Source organism: Rhincodon typus, chromosome 2 (assembly GCF_021869965.1).
Source record: "Rhincodon typus isolate 14 chromosome 2, sRhiTyp1.1, whole genome shotgun sequence".
Lineage (NCBI taxonomy): Eukaryota > Metazoa > Chordata > Chondrichthyes > Orectolobiformes > Rhincodontidae > Rhincodon > Rhincodon typus.
In genome coordinates this window covers 69,288,958-69,306,458 of record NC_063333.1, presented here as the reverse complement: position 1 = coordinate 69,306,458, position 17,501 = coordinate 69,288,958, and the positions used below count along the sequence as shown (strand labels likewise).

Sequence of the window (17,501 nt, the reverse complement as noted above, 5' to 3'; positions counted from 1 at the left end):
ATGCCCTCCCTCCAAACCAGAGTACTGTGACTGTATTATGTATTATTTACAAATGACTTGTCTAGCAGCAACTCTCAACTTTGCAACTGTCAGGAAGTAGAGCATGGACATGATCAATGGATGCATGGGAAACCAGCACTTCCAAGTTGCCCCCTTGGTCATGCATTTTCCCAACTTGGACGTACATTATTGTACTGTTATTTATGCTTGGAACTCTCTCTCTAACCACGTTTATGAAAGCACCTTCAGCAGATGAACTGCAGCAGTCCAGGAAGAAGGTCCACCAGCATCTGCTCAAAGGCAACTGAGATTGGAAAAACAAATACAACAACTATTAATGACCCCACATTTTATAAGTGAGCTTTTTTCTCAAAGAAGCAAGTGACTAGAAGTTCCTCTGTCTTTAGGGCTCAAAGCTTATACATACTGAAGGAAACCCTTGGAGTTGCATTGATTTTTCTGAGGCTGCCTCTTTTGGATCTGGTGAAATATTTCATGGGCAGAGTAAGATTAGTGGTTGTTCTTTTTACTCACTGTTAACATCGCAGTGGGACTTGGGATAATAGCAGGAATCAACCCTTAACAAATTAACTTCACTTCATCACAGGAGCTCAAATTGAATTTTGGACTCTTCTATTATCTATTCCCTGACCTCTGCTTGTGACCAGTAAATTCCACTCCTGAATTCTGCAGGTTTTAAGTAATCCAAATTCCTTTATATCCAGTTATGGACATGTTTAATTTCCATTCATTAATCTAAGCTTTTAATATTTGTCTTGGTTCCTTTTGGCCCTTCTCTATCATTCCCTCCTCCTGCTGCTACCAATTATAGCACCCTTCATTCATTTTCTTATGCCTCCCCAACTATGCATGCTCATCTTATTCCTATAACTGCTATTTTCCCAGAATTTAATGTCTCTTTATCAAGCCTTCAGCCTTTCTGTGTCTCTCTTGATATTCCCCATAGGGCCACTGATACATCCAACACAGGCTTCATAAAAGAATTATGCAATCATTAAATTTGTTTGTTCTTCATCTCTCAATCTCTCTGTCTTCTGCTTAAAATTTATCTCTAAACCATGCTTCTGGTCACTTCTCCTAGTACCTGTTTCTTTGGCTTGACATACATGTTTTTTAAAAAAACGTTATGCCTCTATCACTGGACTTGTTCAAAAGTATTTTTAATTTTTCCATAATCTGTAAATGTTTGTACTTAAATACTGTTAAAACTAAATTTCATTGTGATGTGATGATAAAATTGCTTCTAATAGCAAATTAAGGTAACTTTAATTCACTTATTACTTGTTTATAAATGTATTTAAAGTGCACTGTACAAGCCATTAAAGTTTATGAATGTGAGCATCTTCCCAGCTAAACTCATGTCTGCAACATGATTCAGTGTTCTGCAGTTTGAGCATTCCATTCCCAACACATAGTATTAGAAGTGAGCAGCAGAAATTGTGTTGACTATGAGAGATATGAGACAGCCAGGTACAGTAAGAAACAACAAAGAAAAATAAGAACATTGGTCAGGACTTCTATACTATTGGGTGAGTCAGACTGGATTTGAATTTTTCAGTCACAAAATCATAGAACGTTTACAGCACAGAAAGGCATCAATCAACTGGCCCATCATGTCTGTGCCATCTTAAACACAAACCTAATCCCATTGCTTCTACGGAGATTAGAAGCAATGTGAAACAGAATTGGAGCTGCTTCCACTTTCAATGGCAAAATTATGTGATAAAAACAAGAACAAAAATAATCTCAACAATAAAAGTAGCAACTCTTATTAGTGCTGAGGAAACAGTACTAACAAGCAGTATCGCAAGGTAGACTTCACTGAAAGGCAGAAAATCCAGACTGCAGGACAATTGAAATACTTGAAGATTCATTTTGAATCCTCTACTAACATTACTTCAGAATGGCAAGTATTTAACATGAGAGATTAGGAGAAAAAGACAAAAAAAATTGTAGAAGAGAAAGCAAAAAGATCAATGCCAGACTACAGAATGTACATATTGCACTGGACATGACATGAAAGGAAAAGAAATATGTCCAGAATGATGATAGCAATGCTGAAACTGGCAGAAGTTGAATCATGTACCATTCAAGAGTTTTACTGGATAGATATAAGAAAAGCCTGTAAGGATGGTTGCTGCAGAGATGTTAGATAAAGATTCTGATGAATCACTCCACACATTGACATTATCCATTCTAAATGTGATAAATGGTTTGTGACTGATGGAATAATAACTGCAGAAGGACAGCATCAAGTAGATGTGAAGTAGCAAAAAGACAACAATATGATGTCATGAAATTTGCAGACTTGTGTCCAGTGATTTGTGATGGTGATCCATTTATCTCAGTTAGGTAACCCTACAGGTACAAGATTAAATTTGGAGTGTTTCACTGACCACTGACAGGTGAACAGATCCTAAAAAATTACAAAGATGCTTTCACAGATCTTGGATATCTTGTTGGTGACTATCAGCTGAAAATAGATAATTGAGAAACCAACTCAGCATCTGCTGAGAAGAGTTTCAGTTGAACTTAGGTTTAACCTGAAAGACAATATAAGGTACTGGAAATCAAATAAACGACAATAAGGGATGAGTAGTAGCGTAGCAGTGAAAGAATATTCAAAACTGAGTACGCATAGATCCAAAGGATCTCACTAAAGTTCTGAAGAGATCTCACACTCACATGCCAACAATTGAAGAAAGTTTGCCACAACTCAACAAGGGAAATGATGATGAAATCAGCAGTTCTTGGACTACATTCTGGATGTCATTTGGGAGATACAGATATTTGTGCATGCTGTTGCACAGTTTCTGCTGTTTGAGAAGAGTATCATAGTAGGCAGCATGAGATAATTAGTGATCTTCCTAGACAGGCAGTGACCATGGATGGCCTGATACCCTGTGGATATGGAAATATATGCAAGAAGCTATTACACAGCACAATCAGAATTGAGTGAGGTTGCTAGAAAGAGCAACCAGATGAACCTGAAGCAGAACAAGAAAAAAATGCATTTGAAATACGGACAGCAAAAGGGCTTCACGCTAATCTTGATAAGGCGAGCTGTATCAGAGATGCAATGATCAATTGCTGTGACTGAAAGCAGCGTGATGAGTTATTGAGGATTTGCATATTATCTAGTGAAGTTCTTGTTTAATTTGTCATCAGAGTGTGAAACTCCACACAAGCTTATTATTAAGGTGTTATTGGGGCACAGAATAAGAAGCAGTTTTTACATATAACAACAGCTGTGAATGCTGAGGTGATACAATGTCAATGATAAAATAACCTTGCAGTTTGATGTAAGCAAGGCAAAACTTGGATCAACCCTCATGTAGCAAGAAAGACCAGTTGTATTGCATCTATAGGGGTAATACAAACTGAATGATGTTCATTGTCCAGCTCAGGCAATATCACCCAAGAAACAAACAGATACCAAATGAGGAAACAACGATAATTCATATGTGTATCATCAGACCTGAATGCTTTAAAGATTATGTTGCATTGCATGAGAAGACATTGACGCAAGTGGGATGTCTGAAATAAACAAACAAACTGTTTGTGAGTGATAATTTTCTTTATAGATCATGTGTATTGAGTGACTTGTGGCAGCAAATGATAGTGCTTGCCAAATTTTTGTTTATTTTTAATGAAATGGAAGGTGTTTAGGGAAATGCATTTGTAAGGACACTACACTTGTCACAGTCATGCAAAATCTGTCGTCGGTGCTTTCAATTTAAAACAAGAAACTATCAGAGTCAATACATGGAATGTTAATGATATTGTTGACATGTTTATGATATAAAAACAAATGTTTGGTCATTAGCTAAAGTGAGGGAAGAATTTGGCAATGTAGCATATGAAATGTGCCAGAATAGATAGGCTGCGATACAGCAGCAACGGCTTTGTGAGTGAAGCATAGTTAAAGATGACTATCACTTTTGGAGCTCAAGGGTATTTGCAGCATTGATAATATAATGATTCAGTTAGCTACTTGAATATCAGCAATCAGCAAAGCATATTATTTGAATTTGTTCAGAAGTTCTAGGTACATTGCTATAAAATGACGCTGATGCATTATTTTTACCTGTCGCACTGGGGAGATGTCCAAGCCAGTCACAGCAAAGTGTCCTCTCTAGGACCGTAAAATACGCTTGTGGAATTATTACTAATATGCTTTCTCGTAGCAATGCTACATGGAAATGTCAGCATTCCAGCTGTCCAATAATACTCATGCCCCTAGACAGCTAGTTCTTCTTTACTTTTACTGATTCCTCACTTAAATCAGCACCCAAACACCACACAATAAAATAGAACAACCATCACAAAGGCATGCCTCGGTCAATGCTTCATAACTCTTTCTGACAGATTGTAGATAACCTGTCAGTTTAGCAGAATAATTACAAAATTCTGCTTTGAAAAACAGCCTGGGAAAGCTTTTCCCTACTGTGATTAGAAACTTTGCTTTTATTTTCCTTCGCATAGAAATTTTCAAAAGGCTCTCTTTAATTCTTGTTGCAGCTGTCCTCTCCTGCCACTGGACTCCCTCAGGAAACGATTTATAGGCCTCATTACTACAATATCTTCAGCATCCCCAGTCATATGTCACTGAAATCAATGTGAATTTAGTTGCACAAAGGAGATTTCACTTAACAGCCAGCCAGTTCTAAGATATATGCCTATGGGAATATCGCAGCATTGTATAGAATTCAGGTGTGCATTGTTCAGCATTGACAGATTTTGTCCTTACAACATGTTATTTGATAGTTGCACAATACTACAAAGCCTAAGTTATTTACTTTATATATTGAATCTCATGCCACAAATAAGGTTTAAAAACTGTTATTTGGTTGGGAAGTTACCGGTGCGCTGGGAGCACATGGTAGAACACAGAGTTCACAGATTCTGCATCTCATTGTCATATAGATGGAGAGGTACACATGCAAAGTAAACACCCAGAATCTACTCATTGGTCTGAAAAGGAACAATTTGGAATGATTATCTACCCGAGAGTCGCCATTAGATTTGTCATCCCTATCACTAATTAAGTCAGAAATGGGCCAAATGTATGTTGGCAGTAGTTCTGAAGATTTCTGTTTCCTGCTGTTCTCAATTTACTTTACATCCTACCTTTGTGTCATCAGCAAAATTAACAACGACGTCTTTTGTCTCTTCATCCAAGTCATTTTTATATAAATTGTAAAATGTTGGGCCCCAGCACTGATCACCACGGCACGCCACTCATTACATCTTGTCAACCGAAAAAATGACACATTTTCTGTTAGCTAGCTAACCTTCTATCCATGCTAATAAGTACCCCTATGTCATGAGATTTAGTTTTCTGCAAGAAGCTTTGAGGTGGCACCTTAACCAATGCTTCCTAGAAATCTAATTACTGTACATGATCTTTATTCACAGCAAATGTGACTTCCTCAAAGAACTCTAATAACTTGGTTGAACATGATTTCCCTTTCATAAAAACATGTTGATCCTACCTGTTTAACGTGAACTCTTCCAAGTGTCCTGCAATAAAGTTTTAATAATGGCTTCCAACATCTTTCCTATGACAGATGTTAAGCTAACCGGCCTGTAGTTTCCTTCTTTATGTCTCCTTTCCATTTTGAATAACGGAATCACATTCACATTTTTCAAATCTAACAGAACTATCCAGGCTATCTTCACCCATTTGATTATTCCGTCGATATGCAATTAAAATTATTACCTTCATACCTTTCTGTCCAGCTGTCATTACCTATCTCTTTATCCTGCATCTTACTGTGTTGCTACTATTAAGTACACCACTCCCACAAATGCCTTCTTGCCTTTATTGTTTCTCATCTCTACTGAACTGCTTCTGTATCTTAGTTTTCTGAAATCAGATCATCCCTGTCTATTGCCCTAATATCGTCGTTGATTAAGAGGACTATCCTTCCTAATTTTCTTAGCTTCCTGTCCTTCCAAAATGTCATGTACCTTCAATATTGAGGTCTCAATCTCTTTCATCATTCAGCCATACCCCTGTAACAAACCCATTTGTGTTATACAACAAACCCTTGCATCCTTCACCAACACAGATACCTTCACATCTCTCACTATTGCATTTTTGATTTGATTTGGGGTCACAAGCTGACATACACATTGCAGGTTACCAGTTCAGCTGATGGAAGCTGTGAGAGTCGCAGGCAGGGCTTGATCATTGGGGAACTATCAGCCCACACTGAGTCCTGTTGAAATTGTAATTAAGAATACAGCAACATCTTGCAGAAATGCCAGAAGCCAGATGTTGGTGTTCTCACTTTACTGGAAAGCTTGGCTAGATCTTAGCTTTTTTTGGAGCATTGCATCCATTCTTGATATCATGTGAAATTAATCAAATTGGCTCAAGATAGATACTGGGGGCTTTAAGGGAAGTCCTAGATGGATTATCTCACTTGGAACATCTGGCTGAAGATGACTGCAAAGGCCTTGGTCTTGTCTTTTGTACTAATGTGCTGGTGTCCCCCATGAGAATATTTGTGAACTCTCCTCCTTAGGTTAATTGCTTAATTGTCTAATTCATGATTTGATGTAACAAGGCTTTTACTTGATCCTTTGTATCTGGAAATTTATTAACTCAGTCTTATTGCCTGCTACTTTCACAGTACAGAATGCATATCATCTTGTACTGTAGCTTCACCAGATTGTCATCTCATTTATATGTATGATGCTGCTGCTTATAGGTCACAACGCTTCACAGATGGCTAGTTTGAGCTTCTAGATCTGTTCTGAATTTTCCCATAAATCACAATGGACCTGTCAGGCAACACCCAATGGGGCCTCAGTTTGAAACCAGAACTTGTTCTGCACATGGTCCATGAGGTTGTCACTCCTGCTTATATGTCATGGACAGGTGCATCTATGTCAGGTGAGGATGAGTCTGACTAAGAGTTCTCCTCATGACAGTTCTCTCAACATCTTCTGCAGGTCCAGTTTGGTAGATAGGTTGGCTGGTTCAGTCAGAAGTGGTGTTACTGAGCTACTCTTGATGCTGCACGCTGAAGTCCTCCACCCAGAGTTCTTTGCCTTTCCTACCATTAGTACTTCTTCCAAGAGGTGTTCAACTGACCCAGCAACTGAGGTTATGGAGTAGCTGGTATTCAGCAAGAGTTTTTTTTTGTCATCGTTTGAGCAAAGGAAACATTGAGAATTTTTGGGATCTTCTTTTCTCAACTGAATGCCACTCTGCTGCCACCTCTAGTAGGTATTCTCTGATGATGGGACAGGACTTGGCCAACGATGGAGACTGAGGATTCTTAGACAATGGCTGAAATGTACAAGTTTGTGAATAGGACTTTGTGAGGCTGTTGCTCAACTAGTTCTGTGGGACTTTGGCAGACATTCCCAGTTGTCACTGAGGAGCATTTTGCATGGCTGACTGGGCTGGTGCTGAATGGTCTGTCCTGTTTTATTTTTACTGCAGACCTTTTTGTTACAACTGAGTGGCTTGGCTGTTTCAGAGCCAGCTAAGCGCGTCAACCGATATCCACGTGGGGAGATTTGCTAGGGCTACTCGGGAGGCTCTAAACTAATAAGACGGGGTGGGAGAGCCAAAGTGACAGTGAGAAAAGAGAAAAGGCTGAGGCTAGTACAGCGAATAAGGGGAGCAAGTTAAATAGTCAATGTAGACAAGAGCTTGGCAGGGAGTGGGGTAAGAAAAATAAATTAAACTGCATTTGCTTCAATGTAAGAAGCCTGACAGATCATGGTTGGAAACATGGGATTGGGATATCATAGCTATTACAGAAATGTGACTCAGGAATGGACAGGACTGGCAGCTTAATGTTCCAGGGTGTAGATGCTAGGGATAGTGAACATGGCTTTGTACATAGGAAATCATGTCTCATTAACTTGATTGAGCTTTTTGACGAGGTAACAAGATTGATGAAGGTAGAGGGATAGATGTTGTCGATGTCAACTTCAGCAAGGCATTCAACAAGGTTTCACATGGTAGCCTGGTTAGCAAGGTTTGATCACATGGGATCCAGGGGGAGCTAGCCAATTGGATACAAAATAAGTTTGAAGGTAGGAGACAGAGGGTGGTGTTGGAGGGTTGGTTTTTTGGGCTAGAGGCCTGTGACTAGAGGTGTGACACAAGGATCGGTGTTGGGTACACTGCTTTTCATCATTTATATAAATGGTTTGGATGTGAACATAGGAAGTAGGATTAGTCAACCTTCAAATGGCACCAAAATAGGTGTTGTAGTGTATAATGAAGAAGACTATCTCAGAGTACAATTCGACCCTGGTCAGATGGGCCAATGGGCTGGGGAGTGGCAGATGGAGCTTAACTTAGATAAAACGTGAGGTGATGCATTTTGATAAGGCAAACCAAGAAAGGTCTTATACAGAGATAGTAGGAACTCAGTTAGTGGTAGGGCCCTGGGAAGTGTTGCCGAATAAAGAGACCTAAGGAGGTCTGGCAGCATCTGTGGAGGAGAAAACAGAGTTAACGTTTCGGGTCTGGTGACCCTTCCTCAGAACTGATGGTGGCTGGGAAAACGTCAGTTTATATGCAGAAAACAGGGAGTTGGGTGGGGTAGGGAGTAAACGATAGGATAGAGCCCAAAGAGGGAGAAAGACAGTTGGATAGACAAAGGAGTTGCTAACGATCAGGCTGGGAGATGAACAGTTGTTAATGGGGACTGTTAGTGACTAACAACAGGGGGTGTGTAGTCATGGAAAAGTTGGACCAAAGGATTAGTTTAAATGTTGTATAACTTCATGACACATTGTTGAGGATCTGGAATTACAAATAGACCATACCAGGGATGAATGCAAGATTTACTTCCTGAAAGATCATTACTGGATTAACTGTGTTTTTATGATAAACAAGTAATTTCATAACTGCTATCACTAATATTAGCTTCTTATTTCAGATTTAATTAATTAACTGGATTGAAATTCCCTAAACATATCATATCTCAATATTAATCCAGGTGTCGGGGTTATTAGTCCAGGAAGATATCCCCTATATTACTGTACAGTGTATCCATATATTGAAGCAATGATAATATGTATAATTGCTATCGTTCCATATTCAAATGCAGAATGAATACCTTAACCTTATTTATGGTGTATCATCAATTATGATAGCGGTAAATATGGACTACCAAACTTTAACTTTCAATATCTGATTGCAATACCCAAGACCTTTCATGAACTAAAATTTTGTTACAACAAAAAAGAAACTGAGAACTCACTAATCTACATTTTCCACAATTGCTGAGGATACAAGTCAGCCATTAAACTGCGGTCTCAGATTAAGAATCCAACACCTCCAAAACTCGTAAGGACTCTTCAACTACATAACCTTTATTCTCCTTGTCTGCATCAGACACACTTCCATTTAAACTTATTACCTGTGTTTGTGCGTTTGATTTTTTTCCCCTTGGACATTAGTTGGTAATAAACTTTTTTTTCTTTTACTTAAGATAACCTGGGTAATTGGCTACTTCATTTTCTATTGAGCTACGTTTAAATTGAAGTGTGATATCTGCATGCTAAAAAGATACCTGTATAAAATATTTGTTGCGACAGAGAGACCTGACTTACAGAAGTCCGAATTGGAAATGCTCATATTTTGAACGCGCTCCCATATAGGGGTGTAACTGTAAATATCCAACATATGAACACAGACTGTACATATGAATGGCTGCTTTATAAAGTCCTGTGCAATGTTCTGACTTGCATACTACTGATTTACAAACAGACTCCAGAACGGAACCTGTTTGCAACCCAGGGACTACCTGCATCTCAATGACATATGTATATTGTTCAACTCTTTCATTGTCTACATTTCTCAATTTATCATCAAAATAAAAAGTTCGGATTTTTTTTTCCAAAGAGTAATGTAGTGACACACGTGTAGCATTCAGCGCAGCAAAAATTTCTGACTACCCTTCCAAATACAACTGAGAATACATCTGTATGACTGAGAATGACACTGTATAATGAGCTGAGACTGCCTCAGCCCTCAGTGCTCAACTTCCAGCTTTAGATAAATTGGCCTAATTTAAAAAAGAAAAATATTGTGGTTTTCTTTACCAAATGGGTCATTTTCACTTTTTTTTGGTAATTTTCTACCCACATTAGTGTATGATTGATTTGTAAAAATATAATTATGTATATGCAAATTTAAAAAAAGGCTTGCAGCTTTTTACTTCAAATTTCTAATATTTCCCTGCGTTGCATAAATTAGAATTAAAGTTGCAGAATAAGAAATCATCTTTCTTTAAATCTCCCGCATTTTCTGGAAAACAAAAAGCTTTAATATTAAGAGACAACAAGGTGCAGGGCTGGATGAACACAGCAGGCCAAGCAGCATCATAGGAGCAGAGAGGCTGACGTTTCGGGCCTAGACCCTTCATCAGAAAAGGGGGAGGGGAAGGGGGTTTTGAAATAAATAGGGAGAGAGTGGGAGGCGGATAGAAGAGGGATAGAGGAGAGGATAGGTGGAGAGGAAACAAACAGGTCGAAGAGGCGGGGATGGGGCCAGGAAAGGTGAGTGTAGGTAAGGAGTTAGGAAGGGGATAGGTCAGTCCAGGGAGGACGGACAGGTCAAGGGGGCGGGATGAGGTTGGTCGGTAGGAGATGGAGGTGCGGCTTGAGGTGGGAGGAGGGGATAGGTGGGAGGAAGAACAGGTTAGGGAGGCAGGGACGAGCTGGACTGGTTTTGGGATGCGGTGGGGGGAGGGGAGATTTTGAAACTTGTGAAATCCACATTGATACCATTGGGCTGCAGGGTTCCCAAGCGGAATATGAGTTGCTGTTCCTGCAACCTTCGGGTGGCATCGTTGTGGCACTGCAGGAGGCCCAGGATGGACATGTCGTCTGAGGAATGGGAGGGGGAGTTGAAATGGTTCACGACTGGGAGGTGCAGTTGTTTGTTGCGAACCGAGCGTAGGTGTTCTGCAAAGCGGTCCCCGAGTCTCCGCTTGGTTTCCCCGATGTAGAGGAAGCCACACCGGGTACAGCGGATGCAGTATACCACATTGGCAGATGTGCAGGTGAACATCTGCTTGATGTGGAAAGTCTTCTTGGGGCCTGGGATGGGGGTGAGGGAGGAGGTATGGGGGCAGGTGTAGCACTTCCTGCGGTTGCTTTAATATTAAATTTGTATTTTGTTTTTCTTCGCTTCTTATTGTAATTAGATATGGATTTAGGATCAGCATTCAAATAAATTGACTTCAAAGTAGTTTCTAAATTTTTGACTATTTTACTTTTAAATCAAAGAGGCGAGAGCAGTTTTAAATCCTGATTTCAGGATTCCCAGTCAGACCCCATTAACTGACCTCTAAAGGATAATCTTCCACAGTCCTCCTCAGAGGATCCACAACCTGCCAGCAAATCAGGATGCAGAGATCAATGAGCAACATCCCACCAACAATAATAAGCAGCTTCTGGTCCTTGATGATCTAATGAGAGAGAAAGGACAATAAGTTTCCCAACATTCAAACAAAGATTTTACAAACAAAGATTTTGCCAGGTTTAAAGTTGAGACAAGTAAATGAGCTCAGTTCAAATTTCAAGCATTGCCAACGTAACTAAATTAATTTTATAGTGCTTAAAATTTGTTGGCGATGAAGCCCTTAGTTTATTTGAATAATATTTACCTTATCTTGATGGTAATCACAGTTGCAAGAATCAAATGTTTAGAAGTACATCATATAAATTCAAATGCGACTTCATATCATGAAACTTGGAAGAACTATAAACTGTGAGGATAGTGTGGAACTCTAAAAGGACATTGAAAAGTTGGTGGAGTTGGCAGAGAGGTGCTAGATGAGGTTTAATGTTGAGAAATGTGAGATGATGGACTTTAGTAGGAAGAACATTGAAAAACAATGTGAAATAGTGGGTAAAATTCTAAAGGGTGTACGGGCGTAGAGCGACCTAGGTATATAGGTGCATAGATCATTGGATGCAGCAGGACAGGTGGAGAGCAGTGTCCTCAACGTTGATAATAGCAGCATAGAATTCAAGAGCAAGGAGGTGATGTTGAACTCGTATAAGACACTTATCAAACCTCAGCTGGAGTATTCTGTACAGTTTTGGTCACCACATTGTAGGAAAGATGGGCACACACTGGCAAGAACTGATAGAAGTTTTCAAATATGTGAGCAGGTTAGATAGAGTGGATAGGGAGAAATTGTTTGTTCCTGTAAAAGGAACATGACTAAGGTGGCGTGGATTTAAAGTGATGAGCAAAAGAAACAAAAAAAAATCGAAAGAACTGTGGATGCCGGAAATCAGAAACAAAAACAGAAATTGCTGGAAAAGCTCAGCAGGTTTGGCAGCCTCTGTGGAGAGAAATCAGAGTTAATGTTTCAAGTCCAGTGACCCTTCTTCGGAACTGATGGTACCTGGTAAATGGTTCGTATATATGCTGAAGATGGGGTGTGGGGTTGGGGGAGGAGTAAAGGATAGGTCAATATGGAGCCCAGAGAGAGGGAAAGATGGTTGGACAGACAAAGATTAGTCTAAGAGAATGAATAGTTCCTAATGGGGATGATTAGTGGCTGACAATATGTTGTGTGCAATAGCAGACCATGTGACAACAAGGTCTGGTGGGTGAAGGTGAGGGAAAGCGTGGGGAAGGTGCTTAAGCCCTAAAATTGTTGAACTTGATATTGAGTCCAGAACACTGAAGAGTTCCCAAGTGGAAAATGAGGCAATGTTCTTCCAGCTTGCACTGAGCTTCACTAGGAGCACTGCAGCAAGCCTGAGTTGGAGATGTTGGTCAGGAACCAAGGTGGTATGTTGAAGTGGCAGGCAACAGGAAGTTCAGGGTATTTTTTGCAGAGAGGAAGTAGGCATTGTGCGAAGCTTCATCTCCCCATGGTAGAGGACAGCACATTGTGAGCAGCGAATGCAGTTACGAAATTGAGTAAAGTGCAGGTAAGGTGCTGCTTCACCTGGTAGATGTGTTTGGGCCCTTGAATACTGAAGAGGAAAGAAGTAAATGGGCAAAATTGGCTCAATAGTAGGACGCAGACAGTGATGGTTGGAAGTTGTTTCTTGGACTGGAGGCCTGTGACTAGTGGTGTACCACAGGGGCTGGTGCTGGGACCTTTGTTATTTGTAATTTCTGTAAATGATCTGGATGTGAATGTACAAGGCATGATTAGTAAGTTTGTGGATGATACAAAATTAGGAAGGTCATTGATAGTGAGGAAGATTATCAAAAATTACAGAGGCAATTACAGATGGGGAAGTGGGCTGAGGATTGGCAAAGGCAATTCAATACAGATAAGTATGGGGTGTTGCACTTTGGAAAGTCAAACCAAGATAAGACTTATCCAATAAATGGTAAGGTCCTGAGGACTGCTGTGAAACAGAGGGACCTAGGAGTACAAGTACAAAGTTCATTGAAAGCAGCATCACAGGTAGACAGGGTGGTGAAGAAAGCATTTAGCATGCTGGCCTTAATCGGTCGAGGCATTGAATATAGGAATTGGGACCTTATGTTAGAGTTGTATAAGTCGTTGGTGAGGCCGCACTTGGAGTATTGTGTACAGTTTTGGTCACCCTGTTATAGGAAAGACATAGTTAAACTGGAAAGTCTGCAAAGAAGATTTACGAGGATGTTACCAGGACTTGTAGACCTGAGTTATAGGGAAAGGTTGGCCAGGATGGGACTTTATTCCTTGGAATGTGGGAGAATGAGGGCTGACCTTATTGAGGAGTATAAAATCATGAGGGGCATAGACAGGATGAATGCATATAATCTTTTTTCCAGGGATGGGGAATTGAAAACTAGATGGCATAGGTTTAAGGTGAGAGGGGAAGGATTTAAGAAGGACCTGAGGGACAACTTCATCACACAGAGAGTGGTCCATATAAGGAATGGGCTGCCAGAGAAAGTGGTTGAGGCATGTGGAATAGCAACATTTAAAAAAAACATTTGGATAGTTACAAGGATGGGAAGGAATTTGAGGGATATGGACTAAATGTGGCCAACTGGAACGAGCTGAGTGGGCACCATGGTCAGCATAGACAAGTTTGGGCTGAAGGGCCTGTTTCCATTTTGTATTAGTCTATGATTCTGGGTCTTACACCTTTGACAGAAGTATGGGAAAGTGCCAAATGGGGAGGGGACATGGGCTGGGAGTGTTGGGAGTGAAGGAGGGGTGGATCAGGGTGTCCCAGAGGGAAAGATGACAAGGTGGGGTAGGGCAATGCGTGTCTGGTGGTGGCATGTCACTGGATGTGGCAAAAATGACAGCAAATGATCCTCTGGATGTGGACGCTGGTGGGATGGTAGGTAAGGACAACGGGGACACTATCATTGTTGTGGAAGGGAAGAGAGGGGGTGAGTGCTGAAGTGTGGGAGATGGGCCAGACCCAGAACTGGGGAATCCTCAGTTGAGGAAGAAAGTGGACATTTTGGACAGCCTCTTGTCAAAGCTAGCACTATCAGAACAGATGTGACGGAGAATGGAACAGGGCTTTACTTTAAGCAGGGTGTGAGGATGTATAGTTAAGGTAACTGTAGGAGTCAGTTGGTTTGGACTGGATATTGGTGGCCAGCCTATCCCCAAAAATAAAGCTTGAGATATCGGGGAAGGGAAGGGAGGAGTCAGAGATGCACCAGGTGAAGGCGAGAGCGGGGTGGTCTACTGCACTTCACTCAAACTAGTCGACTGCATTTGCTGCTCACAATGTGATCTCCTCTATATTGGGGAAACAAAGCATAGACTGGGTGCCTGCTTTGTAGAACATCTACGTTCTGTCCACATAAAGAATCCTAGGCTTCCTGTTGCCTGCCTCTTCATCAGACTGCCCTGTTCCTTACATCTCTGTTTTGGGTTTGCTGCAGTGCCCCAGTGAAGCTCAGTGCAAGCTGGAAGGACAGCACCTCATTTTCCTCTGGGAACATTACAGCCTACCCGACACAATATTGAGTTCAACAACTTTAAGACTTGAATATCTTCCTCATGCTTTCCCCCACACATCAGGCCTTGTTGTCACATGTCTGCTATTACACACAACCCATTGTCAGCCACTAATAGTCTCCATTAGTAGCTATTCATTCTCTTAGGATGACTATTATCCACTCCTTTGTCTGTCCAACTGTTTTTTTCTCTCTTTGGGCTCTATCTCCACCTATTGTTTACTCCTTATGCCCTCCCACCACTCCATCCTCTGCATGAAATCCAAATTTTCTTGGCTACCATCAGTTTTGAAGAAGGGTTATTGGACCCAAAATGTTAATCTTGATTTCTCTCCACAAATGCTTCCAGACCTGCTGAGTTTTTCCAGCAATTTCTGTTTTGGTTGCAAAAGAATCAAGAGTGCTATGAGCAAGAACTTTCACAAAATGAGTGGCTAAGTTATGGAATATCCTGCTGGGTGGCACGGTGGCTCAGTGGTTAGCACTGCTGCCTCACAGCCCCAGGGACTCAGGTTTGATTCCAACCTGGGGTGACTGTCTGTGTGGAGCTTGCACATTCTCCCTGTATCTGCATGAATTTCCTCCTGGTGCTCTGGTTTCCCCCCCACAGTCCAAAGATATGCAGGTTAGGTGGATTGGCCATGCTAAATCGCCCATAGTGTTCAGGGATGTGGAGGCTAGATGGATTAGCCATAGGAAATGCAGAGTTACAGGGATAAGGTAGGGGGATGGGTTTGGGTTGGATGCTCTTTGAGGGTCAGTGTTGACTTGATGCGCCAAATAGTTTGCTTCCACACTGTAGGGATTCCATGAAATTTTGGTGGAGGCATGTTCAATATAAACCCTCAAGATAGTATTGGATAATTATTTGGATAGAAATAGTGTTCAAGATTATGTGGAAAAAGCAGGAAATTAGCATCAGGTAATAATCCTCAGTTAAAAACGCAGTGCAGGCACAACGGGTGAATGGCCTTCTACTGTGCCATAACAGTTCTGTGATTCTATAACCATAATATCTGATAAATGCAACATTGCACACTGTTGTATAATATACTTATTTTGTAAATTGCGTCATGTCAGCCTTAGTTTATTCATAACACACTATCATCAGAATCAAGCAGGCTCAGGACTGAAGTGAATATCATGACTGACATGCAGTGCACAGGAGGCGATGCACTGCTGGAGGTGCTGTCTTTCATTAAACTGATGTGTTGTCTGTTCTTTCAGATTAAAGATCCATATCTTACTGCTTTTAGCAGCATTTCACTGAGCACAAATTAGTTCTCTGTTTTTCTATATTCTATCAGCCTTATAGCTCAAAAAGTACTTCATTGTCTGTGAAACATTTTAGGTCATCCTGTGGTCATAAAAGGCACTTTAAATGCAAGCTCTTACTTTTATTGGAAATGATAGAAGCCTTTCCTTCTTGCAATATTCAACACATAATGGAAGAATATTTAATATATCCAACTGCGCAACTCAGGATACCATCCACACATCACGTTTATTTAAAGCAAAATATCAAAAAGTAGCAAAATATCAAGGCAGATCCAGATACTACAATCTATAACCTTTAACTTCCACCACAGTTTACGAAACAAGATTAAGTTCAACTCTTTGCTTGCTTTCCTGACAGGTGTCTGGACCATCCATCACACAAACTCAAAAGGTTTTCTCCTCAAAAAATTTACTATGCCTTTCTTATGTCACAGTTCTTTGGAATCAAGTGGGGCATTGGCCATACAGTCTGCTAACTGCTTTTTGCATCCTTTTATATGACACAGTTTAACATATTTTAAAGTAAATTTTTTTTAGCCAGCACAGTTAATATCTGTTCATCGAATTTGGCCTGATCAGTGAGGAGATAGTATGCAATTTAAATTCTCCCTGTGATACTGGGTTTAACTTTATGACAGACATAGCCAGTTCTACCAGTAAATGAAAGCACTGGATGTCAAATTTCATTAAATAAGGGGGAATCAACCATTGTGCATTGTGTTCTTTCCCATTCTAATTTATACTGAAGGGCATTGCATTTTGGAATACTGGAGAAGGCAAACATAAGTTGACCATGTTATTGCTGCACAGAATTACAATTGCAAGTCATGACAGTAGACAAATGTGCGCTCTGAAATGTACAGTTCAAACAAGCAAATGATTTATGATGTGTCAAAACTAAAAAGGCAACCTGAATGTAAAGCACCTAGGAATTATGATTTAGTACACTCATAATCACTGCGGCATTAACATTCTCTACTGCACCAAATTTTCAAACTCCTACAGGTAGTACAGTAGGGATGCTAGTTCTCAATGTCCAACAATGTCACTGTCAATTGCATGATGAAGCGACAGACTACTTTAATAATTCTTGAAGAATACCTCAAAATTGCAGTGGAGGAAGTGTTTTTGTATAACAGCTGGATCTTCCAAACTTAATTTTTATATCTCACTGACATAAATCTTTCACATTTATGTCAGAACGTTTCATTTGAGCAAGGCCATAAAATAAGTGATATCAGAACATGATCAGACAGAGTCTGCTCACATT

At 40.4% G+C, this 17,501-nt stretch overlaps 1 protein-coding gene across 1 annotated transcript in view; it reads right to left on the bottom strand.

The window, feature by feature from the left end:
* Positions 1 to 17,501, bottom strand: part of gabbr2 (gamma-aminobutyric acid (GABA) B receptor, 2) — an 877,108-nt gene that overhangs the window by 69,378 nt on the left and 790,229 nt on the right. The window contains 1 exon segment of the mRNA XM_048608319.1: positions 11,352 to 11,474. Coding sequence (XP_048464276.1) covers positions 11,352 to 11,474 — 123 coding nt within the window.